Source organism: Cyrtonyx montezumae, unplaced genomic scaffold (assembly GCF_038088225.1).
Source record: "Cyrtonyx montezumae isolate F1298 unplaced genomic scaffold, pur_monq_1.0 scaffold_20, whole genome shotgun sequence".
Classification (NCBI taxonomy): Eukaryota; Metazoa; Chordata; class Aves; order Galliformes; family Odontophoridae; genus Cyrtonyx; species Cyrtonyx montezumae.
In genome coordinates, this window is record NW_027071937.1 from 3,218,965 (window position 1) to 3,236,166 (window position 17,202).

The 17,202-nt window shown below is 49.8% G+C and overlaps 1 protein-coding gene across 3 annotated transcripts in view; it reads left to right on the forward strand.

The window, feature by feature from the left end:
* The window catches only part of VAV2 (vav guanine nucleotide exchange factor 2), a 95,539-nt gene that overhangs the window by 55,039 nt on the left and 23,298 nt on the right, over window positions 1-17,202 (forward strand). For all 3 annotated transcript variants that reach the window (XM_065737274.1, XM_065737276.1, XM_065737275.1), the window contains exons 3-4: window positions 4,822-4,880; window positions 14,200-14,268. In XM_065737274.1, the coding sequence (XP_065593346.1) occupies window positions 4,822-4,880; window positions 14,200-14,268 (128 nt within the window). The remainder of the gene's footprint in view (window positions 1-4,821; window positions 4,881-14,199; window positions 14,269-17,202) is intronic.

Sequence of the window (17,202 nt, forward strand, 5' to 3'; positions counted from 1 at the left end):
AATTAACAGAGAGGAAAACAGTGAACTAGAATCACAGAATTCCCCAAGTTGGAAGGGACCCATAAGGATCATCATGTCCAACTCCTGGCTCCCCACAGGTCCACCCAAGCTAAGCTCACATCCCTGAATACTTTTCAATCCTAACCCATTTGTCGAGGTGAGGGCAGAGATTTCATACCAGTCTCCAATAGGAACAAGATATTTCAGCAAAGCCAGCCCAGCCTTGTTGGTGTAAGGAATTCCCTGCAACAGCTGTGGGATGCTCGAGAGGCAGCAGCCTCAGCTGCTCAGTGTCTGGGGATGTGGCTGCACATCAGCTGTAGGTTCAGTGTTGGCTGTGCTTGCTGTGCACGTGCTGTAGGGCCTTAGAGGCATTATGCAATAGCACACACAGCATGAATGATGGATCTGCAGTAAGCAGGTTGTGTTCTGTGCATTTTGGGCTGGCTCACACACTCCGTAGCTTGGCTGCACTAGTGGCAAGCAGCTCTGCAGAGCACTGGGTTACCAAGGTGGTGGTGGTGGTGGTGGTGAGAGGCTCATGCAAAAAGCATGTGATGGATAGCACTGCTTTGACACCTTGATTTGCCACTATCCTGCCTTGGCTGTAACCCCTGCTTCTCCCCTCCAAAAATGGAAATGGAGCCATCTGAGCACGTGCACCTTGCCTCTCATTGTGCTCTCAAGGCTGCTTTTGTTTCAGAGGCCTCATCCCCACAGCTACCTCACATTGATGTTGTTGCTGTTGGGTACCATTACCCAACTCAGAACCAATTTACTCAGCTCGTGTCCTGATTTGTGGTCTGCTTCCTTCCCATTCATAGGCAGAGGATTTGCTCTGAGGATTTATTTTGCCTTTCATGAGTTTAAGTACCAACCCTAAAATTAATCTATATAGTTCAAGCTCTGACTTTGTCTTCCCCCTGAGAACCATCTTTGCAGGTGTGACTACACCAACCTCTCTGCCCAGGCTTATGGATGCTGTGCAGAGCTTCTGGTTGTGGCTCACTTGTTCTGGATGCACAGGACCTGGCCAGGGCTCAGCACAAGGCACAGCCCCTTCAGCCAGCTCTGGGCACAGCAAGGCTGAGAGCTTCCCTATGCAAAGTGTGCTCCAGCCCAGCTGGCTCGGGTTGTTTTAGCAAATAATGAGACAGTTTATTTTAGTTTCCTGGATGCACAGTGGTACTGCTGGAAATAAACAATGCTGGAGGAAATAGAAGAGCACTGTGCCTGATGATTTATTTATTTTGGTTGTAGTTTATTTTAAAATCCATAATTCCTAAAAGAAAGCACTGTCAGAAAGGAAGATGAGAATTAGAGGGTTTCTTGTGGTGTGAAGGTTTTGTTGTTGGCTGGGTTGTTTGTTGGGTTTTTTTTTTTTTTATTTCTGAATTTTTTTTTTCTTGCTCAGCCAGGATTCTTGCCAAGTGACCGATGCATCGAAGATCCCAGTTTGCAAGTTGGTTTTGTTTGAGAAGTGTATAAATGAGTGCCTTGGTGCCTCTGCTGGGGCGTGCATGGCCCTCCTGCTCCCTCCCTGCTCGTGTTGGGTCACAGCAATGACCTTGTGCCACGCGGCATACCATAGGGAAAGGAGCAGTGAGGCTGTTTGCTTTAGCTCGTGGCAGAAAGCACAAAGGGAACTGGAACGTCAGGAATGCAAAGAGCGTCCTCGCCCTGAGCGGTGAAACCAGCAGGAATTTCCCAGCCAACCCTTGCAGGTCAGCTTTGGGAGCAGCCCGTGGGTACATCCGCTCTGCGGCTCCGTTTGGCATCCCATCTTCAGCCTTGGAGGAAGCAGCACTGAGAAATGGATGAAGAGTCTGCATAAGGCTGTATTTAGGCTCACAGCTCCTCCCAGAAGACAGACGTGCATGTTCAGGCGTGCTTTTCCCAAGCAGCGTGCACAAATGACTCTGCAAACCCTCTGTCCCCCAGTCCTGGGCTCAGGGATTTCCCAGGGCTGTGGGATGGGGCACTCAGTGCTGCCCCAACCCGTTGAGGACAAACTCATTGCGGCTCTGAGAGCCATCCAAGGGGTGTGTGCACCTTTGGAAGTGATTGCTTGGGTTTCCTGGTATGCAGGAGTGCTTTCAGGGTGCTGCAGCCTCTGTTCTCAGCTGTTGAGCAATGGGTGTTGGGAGGGGATTCTCAAAAGCTCTGAACTTATGGAATAGCATCAGGGAACTGATGGAAAACCTTTTCTTGGGTATGCTGGGAAGCCAGGCTTCTGCACTTCCAGGGTGCCTTGAAAGACAAGGGGAGGTGAGCGTTACAGTGAAGCGTAATTCCACTTAGTGCCATATCTGTATTAGCTGTGCTAATGTGTCCTGGGAGCAGCTAAGCCTCAATTGAGATCAGGGACCCCTCGTGCCAACTGCTGTGTGTATGAGTAATGGAGCAGTTCCTGCCTCGCCTCGTAGAACATGATAGCCAGGAGGGGCAGGAAGTATTACTGTGTTTCTCAGCAAATAAGAAGCTCCTTGATGGAGAAAATGAGACACAGTTTAGCAAACACTTCAGGATTTACTTACTTTTAAGAACGTTGTTTAATCCTGTTAAAACAGAGGATTACTTCTCCTGAAACTGTGCTTAGTGCTGCCTGGACTGGGGAGCCGTGCTCCCCACTCCAACCTGCAGGAGCTGTACTGGCAGAGCCCGCCCTGCTGTCAGCTCAGCTCTGCTCAGTCGTGTTTTTGGAGCTGCCAAGCTTAGTGGAGGATCTCTGTACCCAGTCCCTCTTGGAAAGTGGGTCACTTTGCTTAGTGCCTGGGCTCGTTGCTGGAGCCAGGTGCCGGGCTTTGATGTGCCAGGTTGCTCAGAGATTGGGGCTTTTCTTGAGAGAACAAAGCAAAAAGCACAGGCATCGGGAACAGCTTACATTTCTCTTACATTTCCCTGGAAGTCAAACCCACAGTGTAGCTGTCTGATTCGTGCACTGATTTCTGTGCTGTGCAAGTCTAATAATAGACTGCATAGGAGACTGGGACTTCCCTGGGAGTGCTCACACACAGCAAGCACAGTGCAGTGCCTCTGGGCTGCCCCAATTAGCCCAGAGGCACTAACGAGCTCAGTTCCACCTCCTCTCCCAAACTGGTGATGTTAGAGGGTGCACAGGGATTTAGTAAAATGGGCACTGAGGTCTTCAAAGTTGCCGACAATCTGGGGATTAAGATCTGCTAGGAGATCAGTGCGTGTCCAAAGCAGAAGTGGGAATCTCAGCAGCTGGTGCCTGCAGCTTGGTGGCAGCAGGGCACGTGGATGAAGCACCTTTTTCCTGAAGTGATCAGCTTTTGCCTGTGCTCCTTTTTTCGTAATGTTACAGTAAAGTGTGGATCTTTCTGCTTTCTCATCTTGTTGTGCAGTGGTTGTGGTCTCCCATCAGTGGCTCAAGGACACTGCTGTAAAAACCAGGCCAGCAGGGATGGTGCTGTGGCTGCTATCCAGACAGGCTCCAAAGAGTGAGAAATTGGCCAAAACGGGCTCTTGATGGCCATAGCAGAGATGTTTTGTCCAATTAAAAAATCCCTTATCCATGCCCTCTTGGTTTGAGGGAAATAATGAGGGTAACATCTTATTAAAATAAGAAATAAGTGAGGATGCATTGTTAATGCTCCGTTAGAAGGTTGGCTCTGAGGTGAGAGGGAAATCCCCTCTTGCTCTGCAGCTCCTTTCAGCACCAGATACCTCTCAAGGATGTTTTATTGGCCAAGTTTTGACATTCACAGGCTCATTTGCCTCGTTGAATAATTCAGCATCTCAGTTCTCCAAGTCAAAGTCAGCTGGGCAAGGCCAAAGTGTGGCAGCTCCTTTGTGGCTGTCCCAGCTCCAGGGACCAAAAGCCAGGAGGTCCCCTCGGAGCACTGCCAAGCAGCTCCTGGTGGTCCCAACGCAGTGGGTTCTTTGCCCAGCAGGGAGCCTTGGGGCTGGGGGCAGCAGGGACCCATCCTGCAGCCCTTTATCTGTGTCCCAGTCACACGTCTTGGTTCATTCCAGTGGGCAGGAAAGCATTCCAGAAATAGTAGGTTTGTCTTTTCATTCTGGCTTTGATAAATGGTGAATAGGAGCAAGGGTAAGACACGGTCTAGATCTGTGCGTGACTGAAACCATCCCTTGTTTTTCTTCACTCGAAATTCTGTGTAGCAACTAAAACAGGAGCTTCCATCAATTAAAAGAGAGTTCTTAGAAAAAGCTCGTGGCCTTACTGTTTTTGATGGCAGTGCCAATGGAAATATTTCATGTTGAAGCCATTCTGGTTGCTTTCTGCCAGAAGGCAACGGACTGTGCTCACCTCTGACGGACTGAAGGTGCACTGTTGGTGGAGTGCAAGTAGTCAAAATCTTTCAGCATTGGAAAGTTCGCCTCAGTGACTTCATCATCTCAGTGGAAAGAGACAGGAGGAGTTACGAGTCTTTAGAAATAAAATACGAAGCCAATCATACGTGTTTTCCCAGTGATACTCAGTGTTACATGATCCTGAGTGGAGCAGATCTGGCATGGTGGAGATGGGTTGACAATTGGGCTGGATGATCTTAGAGGTTCTTTGCCAACTTTAATGACTATGAATCTATTACTTGAACTGCAGGATGGGGTTTCCTGGGGTGATGTTGTTGCATGGTATCTGTATAGCTGGAGGCTGAATGTCATTTATGCTCAGAGGTAAGGACAGGTGGTGTTGGCTGTGATGGTGCCCACCCAGCCCCATGCTGTGACATGCTGGGGAGCAGAGCACATCCACCAGTGGGTGGCTCTGGGAGCACAAGATGTTCACCAAACTGTCCTCTGTCTTCAATAAGGATATTTTTTTCTCATTCCCAGGTGATCTCTGCAGTATCCAGACTCTCCTTCCACAGTATTGCTCAGACCAAAGGAATTAGGTAAGATTCTTTTGATGTGATGCCTTAAATATTGTTTCTGCCTCTCCCTGCACAGACTCGTAGTGTTTAATCACACTATGCTCTCCGGAGGCATTAGTATGACTGGGAGAAATCAGGGTTAAGCAGACACTGAGGATGCCGTTGGGATGTAGGCAGGGCACTTCTAAAAGCACCTTGCCAGCTCCTCAGGAGTGGCTTACAAAAATAACAAGTGGAGAATCCATGAGTCAGAGCTGGGGAGGGAGCAGGGTGGGGTGCAGCTCTTCTCCTCTCTTTGCTCAGAGCTGCTGCCTTGAGCAGAAGTGACCAAGTGGGCTCCCAGTGCCCTGCAGCTGGGCAATGCCTTCCTGCCTTTGGGAAAGGTATCTGAGCACTGTGTGTGCGGGCTGAGCTGCTGGGGCTGCTCGTGGAGGCACTCAGGGAGGAGGAATTGCAAACAGCAGTGGCCCCATTGGGCAGAGCCACGACCTACGTCTCTGTTCAGCCCAATGCAAACGGATTGCAGTTGATTCTCTTGTTTGCGCACGTTGATGTCTCAAATCAGAAAGCATCTTCTTGTTAGGAAATGATTTAAGTGGGAAGAGTTCTCAACCTCGTGAACCTTTACCTCCTTTTTAATTTTTATCAGTGTTTTTTTCCCTCCCTTCCCCTCGCACCGAGCCGTGTTGAACACTTGCCCTTACCACAGACCTCATCATGCTGCTGTTCAGCTTAGGGCATAGCACAGCATCGCTCCGTGGCAGCAAACACAGCCAGATGTGGGGCCACATCCAGTCCTCACCCCCCATTTTTTGCTCCCACCCCATGCCAACCAGCCCACCCCACGCTTTGCCCTGTTGGAGTTTATTTTCTTAGCATCACGTGTTATTTTCCCTCTGCTGATATCGCCGGAGGGGGAACAGCTTTTCACGTGTAAAACAAACTCTGAGTCTTCCCATCTGTTAAGCACAAATCCGACAGATCCCACCCGGAGTGGGGGGGAGATTCGGGGAGCGGAGGTTTGCGGGGTGTGTTGAGGAGCAGAGGTGTGCTGTGAATAGGGGCTGTCTGCTATCAGGAGTGGCCTGGTGCTGGATGCAGGGCAGGGTGGTGTGCAGGCTGCGATGTGCCTGCTGTGAATGTGCTCCTTTTTCTCATTCATTTTTTACAGCATTTACAGTCCCCGCTCCAGTCCCTTATCTCAGAAGCCTCTGGCACTGTAATTACACAAGAATAGCACAGGGCTTAGTGGGGCTTTGCTTATAACTCTGTTTTCCCTGTGAATTAACCCTGCTCCTCCGCTCTATTGTCAGAACAGAAAACGCCATTGCATGTAAATCCCCCCCGGGGGTGTTTCCTTCCCATCACCCCATCCCTGTGGTGGGAGAGCCCTCCTGCCCATTGCTGTTGTTTTTTTCCTTTCTGAGATGATATCTTGCCACACCATTAGAAGCCCCAATGATGAGCTAATCGCAGATGAATTAAGTTAATCTGTGGGAAGCAGCAGCAGCTCCAGCCCCCATAGGGACTGCCCACCAGGTCCCCAGCCTTGGGAACATGCTGCCAGTGGAATAAGTGGGAAAAATCTTGTTGGCTTAGGCACGGTGCTTAAAGAACATGGCAAATCCAGTGCAATTAGGGTGCTGTATGGACTGTGTGGTCTTCAGCCCTACATCATATACACAGGTCTCTATTTTAGGGACAGGAACTGAGGATCGTGTAAATGAAGAATGAAATAAATCCCCAGCCTTATCACCTCTCCTTAAATAGGCTTCATGGCATGCAGGGTAGGAAAATAAAAATCAATCTTCAGTGCTATTCAGCGAAAAAAGAAAATAATAGTCACTCTGTCTAATAATATCTGGATTCATGAACCTTGCCAGAGAAACCCTGTTTCGCAGAGTAAATCAGATAGCTATCAGGATAGCGGTGTGGAGATGACAAAGTGCTTCTTCCAAGGAATGAGGTTTGGGCAGCCAGACGTGGCAAGCAGCAGTTTGGGGTGCAGTGCTGTTTGCAGGGTGCTGTGCTGAGCACCGTGGTGTGGCTGCAGCCTGTGCTGTGCATCTCCTGCTCCGCTCTGGTCTTGGCTTTGGCTTCCAGAAGTTCTCCAGAGGGCCTACTTTCTCTCTCTGAGGAGAATCAGAGGAAATAAGGTTTATTTTTTTGGATGAAGCAGCGTGCTGAAGGGAGGTGGGCACACAATTTGATCTCGTTTGGGAGCACTCTGCAGTGATGTGGCTGTGCCCTTCTCCCACTGTTTTAATCCGTGTTTCATTTTACAAGGCTGCATCTGGGGACAAGGAAAAGCTCGTCCTCTTGCAGCATCGCCCATCAGCTGAGGAGAGTTGATTATTGTTATTCTGTCTTGTCCTCTTCTCCATCCATCTGGAGGATAGTCAGGAGGAGGCTACCACCATGCTCCTCTCCTGCCCTTGGCTGGCTCTGATCAAGGAGGCTTTGTTTCAGCTTCAGAGCCCCTGGAGCTTCCACTGCAGACCTGTCTTGCAGCCCATTGAGTCTGTCACCCTCTTTCTTACGATGACTTGTACTAAATGCTTCCAGGTTCGGTGTGAGGACTTTGTAGTGGACAGGAATAGTGAATTCTTGGAGGGATATTGTGCAGAGCTTTTCCCCTGTGAGCATATTTTTGTTCCCTTTCCATGTTTTCTTGAGCAAACTCTCTGGAAGACAGCAAAACTTCTTGCTGCAGCTCCCAACAAATACACCACAATTTGCTTCTGACAACTTCCCACTGCCCAGGGGTACCCAGGCTGTCATGCACCTGGTGCTGGCAAGCTCCCCAGGCTCAGCGTGAGCAGGGGGCAGTGTTTTGTCATCTCCCCAAGATGTGTTTTTCCTGGAAGCAGAGCACTGCAAGCAAAGCAGGAGGCAAAGGAATATTGGCTCCCACTGCCTGCATGCATTTTTAATGTGTGCGGTGAAGCCATCTGAGAATGGGGAAGGAGTCGGCGTGTTCAAAGGCCTTTTACCGAGGTCCTTAATCTAAGGAAATCCTTTATATATGATCCGAACCTTTAAGTGACTCTCTTCAGGAGGCACTGCAGTTCATAAAGCAGATTTTATAACATTTGCAGACAGGGAGGAGGAAGGACCATCACATCTTAAACGCCCTGCTCTGTGGCAGTGTCGCGGGAGGATGAGGAGGGGGAGGAGGATGACAGTGTGCTCTACACGGGTGCTGGGAGTCCCCTGGGGATGGGGGATGAAGGCATGTTTGGCAGACAGATCCATGGCTGTGTGCTGGTGGTGGCCAGGCTCTGGCCCCCCCACCCCTGAGGATGGAGGCTCAGTGCAGGAGGGGACCCAACCGGGTGTGAAAACGTGAGCAATTAAAGTTGCTAATGATTAGGGCCTGAGTGTCTTCGGGCAGTGAGGAGGTGGTAGCAGGAGCTCTTCTGCAAGGCTGCTTTTACAAGGGCTGTTTTATTCATTGCCTGCGCACTCGCTGTAATTGCACTCTACCCATTATGTTTTTTTACTGCTGTTGTGTATCCATTGTGCACACTTCAAGTGTTGCTATAAAACGGGTTTAGAAAGCTGCGTAAGGGATCCGTGCCTTGAAAATGCATGCAGTTGCTTCTGCCCCTGAGGCTGGGGTGCAGCTCCAAAACACGTGTCTGCATTACCTGAGCTGACAGAAACCATCTCTACGTGTCCTGGGCTCCTGGTGTGTGACTGCCTGGCTGCTCCCAGCCCTCACCAGCACAAAGCTGATGAGGTTTGGGGACAGAGCTCTCAGTTGTGGGGTTGAGTGGGGATGGCCTCCTGTGACACACACAGAGCTGTGTTAGGAGCGACCGGAGCCTCTTCCTTTGGTGATAAGCAGGAACCTTGGCTAAAAGCAGTTCCTTTCCAGCTAAAACCACTTCCAACACATTTATTTTGGCAAGCGTGTGTCCACACGGACTTGCTCCTAAGAGAGTCTGAAAAATGTCATTGAGATATTTTCCTGCACGGCTGCTTTGTAGGTTTGGGGGATGCTGAGGTCACTCCGTAAGCATCTGCTAATTAATAAAAGCAAAGGCAGCTTCCCTCGCCCCCTCCCCACCAGCAACTCTGCACGAGGAAGGTGCAGTCCTGAAGCACACAGCTCTGCTTTGCAGCCAGACTGGGGGCATGCGGCCACGTCACAGCTCGTTGCCATTGGGGGCCATGCTGCCATCAGGCTCCCTGCCCTATGGAGTCATTAAAGTTGGAGAAAACCTCTAAAAACCCCAGCCCACCCCAGCAGGCCGCCTGACCACGTCCCTCAGTGCCACATCTCCATGGTTCCAGGACACCTTTGGGGATGGGGACCCCACCACTCGTGTGCTGATGCCCCCCTGGGCCATCTCACGCTGTCAGCCTAGAGTGCTTTCTATTTTCTCTCTGGGAAAGATGTTTCTGGATTCCCCTTTTGATTTCATCCATCTGTCACTGTCAAAGTGGGGCTGAAGTGACGAAGAAGTCGCGCTGCTTTCTGGAGCAGAGCTTTACTACATGAGAATTTAAATTAACAACCAAAAAAAAGAAGCGATAATGTGTTGAAACATAAAACGATACGAGCTGTTATTTTCTTGCCTCGGAGCATCTCCAGAAGTATTTGGTTCAGATTGGAGCTAAAGATAACCCAGGGTGTGCAGCTAACCCGTGGGCACTGTGCAGAGCTCTGTGCCGAGCGCTGGGAGCGCTCTCCTGCAGAACTCATCGTCTTTGCGTTATCTGATGATAAAACTTGCTGCTTCCCCACTGAATTTCTATCAGGATTAATCTTGGGAGAATTTTTTGCCAGTTCCAGACCGCAAATAACAGCGAATCATAATTTTTTTCTTTATTTTTTTTTTTTCAGAAGACGTGTCTAAAATTTGGCGCCGCGTGAGGCTGTTCTTTCCAGGGATGAGTAATGTAACACAATAGCATGATTTTAATTAAATTCAGCAGCTTTTGGTATGCTCCGATGTGCCTCGTTCTGCAGGGAGAATTGATTCCACCCTGCTTTATTAACGGGCGCTAATAGCGTGCTTCTCGGCTGCTCACACTGAGCTTTCCCAAAATCACTCCCTGGGTTTGTTCCCATTTCACAGACGGGAACCAAAGCTCAAGGGATGTGCCCAGGGTTGGGCTGGGAGCAGAGCTGGGTGGGCAGCTCCCACTGCCTCGGTTCCAGCTCTGAGTAATACCAGTTTCATCCCTCTAACCCCGCTGAAGCCCACAATCGATGCATTTCCAGTGGTGCGAGAGCATCTTGCAAAGCCACATGGTTTTCTTTGGACGGCCCCACCAGTGCTGTGCTGATGTAATGTTACACTATCAGAGCCCACAGCCAGGGAGTGAGCCACAGTGCTGGGGGAGTCCTGTGGTCAGGGACCTGGGACGTGGTGGGATCACCGTCCCAGAGGTGTTCCAGTGTCCGTGGGCTCGGTGGGGTCGGTTGGGGTTGGACTTAGAGGTCTTTTCCAACCTGAATGATTCAGTGATTCTATGACTTGATGTCCTCCAGGGGAGGACCCATAGCACAGACAGCCATCTGTAGGAGAGGTGATGTGTGGTCAGTTCTCGTCCCAGAGCTCTGGAGCAGAGCTGCACCTGTGCTTGGGTCACTGCGTTACCTTGGGGTAATCCATTCAGGTGTCAGCTGAATGACTTCCTTACTTAGTAAGGAAGAGGGTGCTGCTGGGATCCCACAGGTGAGGTCTGAGCAATTCTAGTTTTGTTTCTGGAAGGGTTTCTCATCGTACATGAGTACAGGTGGATGTGTTTGGGATGAAGACTCTGCTCCAAAGCTGTGTCCTTCGAGCAAATGGCACATGGTGCTTGGACATGCCACTGGGTCAGACTTAGCCAAAATTAGAGGAGCTGAGGCCGGCTGCTAACCTAGCACCCAAACTGACACCAAAAGCTTCAAGTCTAAAACCTTGGTGCAGTCACAGACTCCCATAGGGTTCCTGATTTGCCGTGATGTTTTCTTCCAATTGGAGGATCTGTACATCCAGCCATGATGTTGTGAGTTACTGCAAGGCATAATTACTTTTCATAGGGTATCCTGAGCTAGGTGGGACCCATAAGGATCATTGAGTCCAGCTCCTGGACTCCTCACTGGTTGTAGACACTTTTCTGTCACATTCTGAGCCAGAAGCACTCAGTACAACCCCATCCATCCCAGTGGAGCTGGAGAAGCCCATTTGCAGCAGCTTCAGGCTCTGTCCCTTCCCATTTATCTCTTGCAGAAGGGGCAGCAGATGGGAGCAGTTCAGGTTTCACGAGTGTCACATACCCTTTATTAAAGGTTGAAGTGCTATCATTGGACCTGGGGAAATGGAGCAAGATGAGCATGCTGGCATCTGGCTCCTGGTGAGTGCTGGGCCACCTCCCGTGGGTGTTGCTAAGGATGTGGTCCTCACAGCTCAGCCCAACAGATCCTGGGGAGGGCTGTGAGTGGGACACTGCCACCTTGCTACGGGGCTGGTGTTGTCCTCAAGAAAACAGAATAGGGTGAGAGGGAAAACAGAGGATTAGTTGTGCTGGGTTCATCCTGCTCTCTCGTACGTGGATTTGAGGCTGAGATGCCACTGTGTAAAATTATCTGCGTAAAGCTGCCCCATCCCTGACCCTCTGTGATGGCATCCAGAGGCGAACAGCTGGCTTCAGTTGCTAGGACAAGGCACCCAGATGCTATGTTCATAAATAAATCTTCCTGCTTATTGCTGTTGGAGAACTGCAGCCTACCTCGTTCTCCTTAAATAATTCAGAGGAGGGAGCAGGCAGGCAGAGCCCTGAGCTGCTCTTTCCCCACGGTGAGGGCTGTGCAGGGGAACCGGGGCTGAGGATGTGGCGTGGGATGGACCTGGGTGGCTGCTGAGAGCTTTGTGCATCAGATGCCTCCTGAAATATTCAGTGATCTTCATGGGCTGCTCCTGCCTTTCCTTGCATTTCCAGGGTGCTCCGTGGTGTACGTGTGCTAGCTCTCCATCCCAGAATACACCCAGAATGCTTCGTAAGATCGCAGGGATGCTCTGCAGTTCTTGTCATCGAGCTCTGAACTCCCTGACAAATCACTTTGTCTTCACTTCCCTTTTAGGCTCTCAAACACATCGGATTGATCCTTCTCGTGTTTTCTCCTTTGATTTCTGGAAATGATGCTGTTGGAAGCAGCAGGCTCCATCTGTAAGAGCTCTGCTCCAGGAGGGGTGTGGTCTTTAAGAGCCTTTTCCAGCAGTGTTTGATATTGTTGGGGCTTTTGCTTTTGGTTCCAGCAGATGAAGTATAAATGGCTCAGCAGGTGTTCTTCGGTGATGGATTGAAAAACAAAGTCCAGTGCTTAAATAATGATTCTAAGTGAGAGATTTGTTTTCAAACAAACATAAACAATTCAGGAACTCCATAAAACTGTTGGGTTTCAGTGGTCTCTAAGTATTTTATTCATTACTGTTGGGCATTTCCAGCTATTGCAGTTAATAATTCTGTTGGAGAGTAACACGCCTGGAGGTCTGTAAGGATTTTGTAGGGAATCACAAGCTCTTTGTGCAGTTCATTTCCAAAGTTTCTGCTATTTTTTTATCTATTTGTTAAGTAACAGCACTTGGACCAGTCATAGTGTGGCAGCTCTTGGGAGATGGCTGGAGATGTATGAATATATAAAGCAACATAAGCTAAAAATAAGGAGAGACCTCAGATAACAAGCTAAAAATAGGGAGAGAATTTAGATAACATTAGCCCTAGTGAGCAGAGCTCGATTAAATTGCACTGTTGCACATTGGGCCTGGGCAAGAGCAGGACTTTTGGGCAAGAGCTGCCTGAAGCCACTGAGATGTCCCTAGGTGGGTGCCTGGTGCTTCAGGCTGCAGAGGGGCAGCTGGTCCTAAGCCAGGGGGAAAGGTGGGGAAATGGGGAGCATCACTGGAGGCACATGTGGCTTTTGCAGAGGCAGCTAGGGAGAGCAAAGCCCAAACTCAAGGCTTCCTCTGAACAGCCCCTCCTTCAGCTCTGAGTTTCAGATGGTTCATTTAGTAATCCTCCCCTTGCCATGACCTCCTAATTGCATTCTGAGCATCCCTATCTAGCCATTGCAGAGATCCAGGTTATTAATTCCTCTCCTGCCTTGATGTCCACTCTGCTGTGCTGCCCGTGGTCAAGGTGAGGGCTCCTTGCAGAGCTTCCATCTCCCAGAAACTCTCATCAGGAAATGTTTTTCCCTTTGCTGCCTCTGTGCATTACACAAGGGGGGTGGGGGTTTTATCACAGCACCCAATTACAGCTGGGGCACTGGGGTGATCCCAAACAGCATGGCCCCATCTCTTGGCCCTATTGCTCTTTCCCCTCCTGGCCCTTTGCACCTGTTCCTGGTTGGAGATAGCTTGCTCACCAAAGGAAGGGCAGAGGGGAAAGGTAAATTAATGCTGGAGGCTGGATCCCCACCCAGTGAATTCAGGGACCGGCCAGGCCACGTTTCAGGATCTTTCAGGAGAGGTGATCTGTGGTGAGATGGAAGGTGGGAGGGCAGAGGAGGATCGCATGCAGCTGGTGTCACAAGGTGCACCCAGCCCCACAGAGCCAGGGCTGGCTGCAGCCCCATGCCAGCAGTAATACATTGCCTTTAATTAAAGCAATATTTTTCATCTCCTTTGTGTGTTATTTGATTATTACTTCAGAATGAGCCAAGGAATTCTTGCTTCCCCCCCCACTCCTCTCCCTTTCTCTTTTTAATCTCCTTCCCCCTCCTTCCTTTTGCCTTTCTGTATCCCCCCAAGGTTTTAGCTTTTTTCAGCTGTTGTAGTGTTGCTAACGTGAGGGAGCCCAGCTTTGATAAGATCTCCCTTGTCCTGATGGGATGTGGGTGTTCTCTGAGTTGTGACGAGCAGAAAGCAGCACTGCTGCCAGTGCTTTTCTGAAGTTTTCTCCATCCCAACGAGGCCATCTCCATCCTTGTAGGTGTTCAAGGAACGTGCAGGTGCAGCACTTGGAGACATGGTCAGTGGGCAGGGTGAGGATGGGTTGGGGTTGGACCTGATGATCTTAGAGGTTGGAACTCTGTGCTTCTATGAAGACCTTGCTGGATGTGGATTAGTTTCCTAGGAGGACATTTTTGCAGGGCTTGGGATGCTGCTGGGCAGTGCAGCTCCTGCAGTGACCCCCCCTCAGCAGCTGCTCCTTGTCCTGCCATGCCAGCACTGCCCGCAGGGAGCAGTGGGGACAGTGTCCTAATGCCTCAATAAAAACAAATGTGTTTGCAATGCATATTTTGCTTGTGAACCAGCTCTGTCTGGCACTGTGCTCCAGGCTGGGCTGAGTTCAGCAGAGCTCAGGAGCAGCAGTAACGCTGTGCCCATTTCCTTTGCAGGCCATTCCCTTCAGAGGAGACCACGGAGAATGATGACGATGTGTACCGGAGCCTGGAGGAGCTGGCTGAGTGAGTCCTTTCCTTTGCAGGGGGAGGGCACAAAATGGGAAAAGTTGCAATTGAATTCCAGCAAAGTCTGATAAAGTCACACAGTGCAGCCTGGAGAACTGGGCCAGCTGCTTTGATCGTCCTGCCAGGAGATTGTTGGGCTCTTCTGGTAGTCTGTCCTTTCCTACATAGAGCCCTGGGAGACATCTCTGTGAGTCAGGCTTGGTTTACAGGCAGCTCAGCAGGGTCAAGCCCTTGGGAAAGCCCCTATCCCAAACCCTAACCCACCTGCTGGGCCCCTGCAGCTGCAAAAGCCCCAGGAGTAATCCCTACAGTGGTTTCCAAGCACCAGTGTGTTGGGGGATAACCCGCACAGCTCCTGTGTGATGCACTACACACACCCGTGTGATGTATATTTTTGCAAGCAGCATGGTTTGAAACTAGTTGTGAATGCACGAGAGTGTGCAGGGCAGAGCAGCCAGTGAACCCTTTGCTGGGACAGAGATGCCCCAAATCAGTGCCAGTCCCTCGTACTCAACTCTACGTGCTCCGGTGGGTGTCCTGCATCTATATTTATCTGCCTGTATTTGCTGCCCTGAGCTGTGTTGGTGATATAACAGGCTTTTAAACAACCTTGAACTAAAACATATCTGCTGAAGTGCTGGCCCGATCGGAATTCGATGGCAATATTCCCTCCAGCCCCAGCAGGGCCAGGGCTGTGCTTATGAAGTGCACTCTGTTTCATACAGAGAGAGAATCCGTATGGGAGTTAAATATTGTCCTTCCACAACATAAATAATAAGCTCCTTAATCCATTGAGTTCCTTATGGCTTCGGTTATTACAAAAGTAAATCATAAATTGCCAGCACAGGAACAGAGGATACTGCCATCCCCCGCTCACAGTTTGGTCTCAACTGCTGCAGTTTAATGCAACTTTAACTTAGAAAAGAATCCTTTCAAGAATGGCATTCTTCCCCCTCCTCCATCCCATAGTTCTCAAAATCCCTTTCACGTTGGGTTTTAAAATTCCTCGTTCTCATACACATGGGCACTTCTGACGGGAGAAATGTTTGTGCACGAGCTGACTCGGCCCTGCAGCAGGTTATTGTGCAGTGACCCATGTGGATTTTTGCCTCTAACTGCCTTGCTGCTGGCTGTCATTGCAGCAGCCCTGGGCTATGGGATGCTGCACACACTGGGGTCTGAGAGGCTGAGAGCTGCCCCAGCTTCTCCTCATCCCTTCCCTTGAGCCCACTCTTATTCAACTCCTCTTTACACCATCACATGTGAGGAAAGGAGTGTGTAAATAAGTGTGGGGAAAGTTCACAAATTCCTTCATAGAAATCAGTGTTCCTGATGCAGCCGTGTTGTGCAGAGGCGCAGCCTATGAGATGGAGATGTCATTCATCTTCAGTGGGAAAAATAACCCCACAGAGCCTCATGAGCCTCTTCCTGCTCTGATAAAGGAGCATCTCTGCAAGGAAGCTTCTCTGCAGCTTGCTGCTTGCTCTGGGCATCCATGTGGCATGCTGGCAAACCACAGGGCTGCATGAGAGAGCCCTTTCTTAGCTGCTGCCCATCTCGGAGCAGCAGAACAAGGGCATCATTCATGGGCTGCAAGTGACTCAGTCTGCCCCAGCAGCTTTGCCTTTCGTATTGCTCATCACCCAGCAGCCTTGGGGAGATGATTGTGTCCTAAATGTCGTGGCAGAGGCGAGGAAATGGTTTGCACAGCAAACAGTAAAGTGACCCAAAATACACGGAATATATTGCTATCAAACAGCAAAGCCACATGCAGCAATCTTCCTTCCTGCAAGAGAAGCACCCCAACATCCCTGTGCTGTTATCTGTGCTCAGATATTGCAAGTTATCCAAGGGATTATTTTTGCCCTTTGGAGTATTTCACTTTCCCATTTTGGGTTAATTTCTGCTCAGCAAAGCATTCCAATCATAAACAAATGTGTGATGGAGGTGAAGATTTGGGGGGGGCAGGAGCAACCAGACTTGTCCCCTGCTGTCATAGACTCACAGAATCATAAAGGCTGAGAAAGCCCCAGGCCCACCCCATCCCACCACTGGGCAGCCCATCCAGGAGGTCATTACAGACAATTTCATGGAGACAGCTATTTATTTTGTCTTTTTTTTTTTTTTTTTAATTTTAAGGACAGTTGGTGATGGAAAGGGGAGGGAGAACTAAAAGGCTCTCAGGGGAAGGAGCAAGTTCTCCAATTCCCTATCCTCAGCCTGTCCAGATGGCAGCCCAGGAGCAATGGGGCAGATGGTGAGGGCTGGCTGCTGCTGGTGCCTTCTTTAAAAGTGAGATCTTTTGCCCAAACAATGCCATTCATTTGGGCACAGGCCTGGTCCATCCCTGTCCCCCACCGTGAGCTCCTTTGTTGCGTTCTTGTATTTCTTTCCTTGCTGTCACCGGCGTACCTATGTTGTATCTCCCAAAGCAATGATGTGATCAGCAGAATCTTTCAAATGCATTAAAGAAAAAAAAAGAATAAAGAAAGAATTGAGAAGCCAAGGTGAGTTGATAAGTTAGCTGCCACTTTTCTCATTATTTTTTTGTGTTGGAAAAGCCCCACACGCCAGCTGGTTAAATAAATTGCTCTGTAGTCCAGGACACTCAAGCCATAGCACTCGCATACATCTTTTCTTCTTCATCACCAGGGTTTTGTGTCCTGCTTGGGCTGACCCTAAGGTTGAATACATTTCTATAGCTCTTGGAGGCTCGTTTCTGAAATTATAAGGTTCCACTGTCCTGCCCACAGGGCTGGGAGCTTGGGTTCGGCTCTTGGCTGTTTTATTTTAGCTCCTTCTCCCTCATCCTTTTGCCCATCCTGGTGGCTCTGGGTCTTTCATCAGCAGGGTGAAGCAGTGCTGTGGTTTGGGTGGATTTTGGCATGGTTGTTTCCCTGTGGTGGAGCCTTCCCTGTGGTTAGAGCCTTA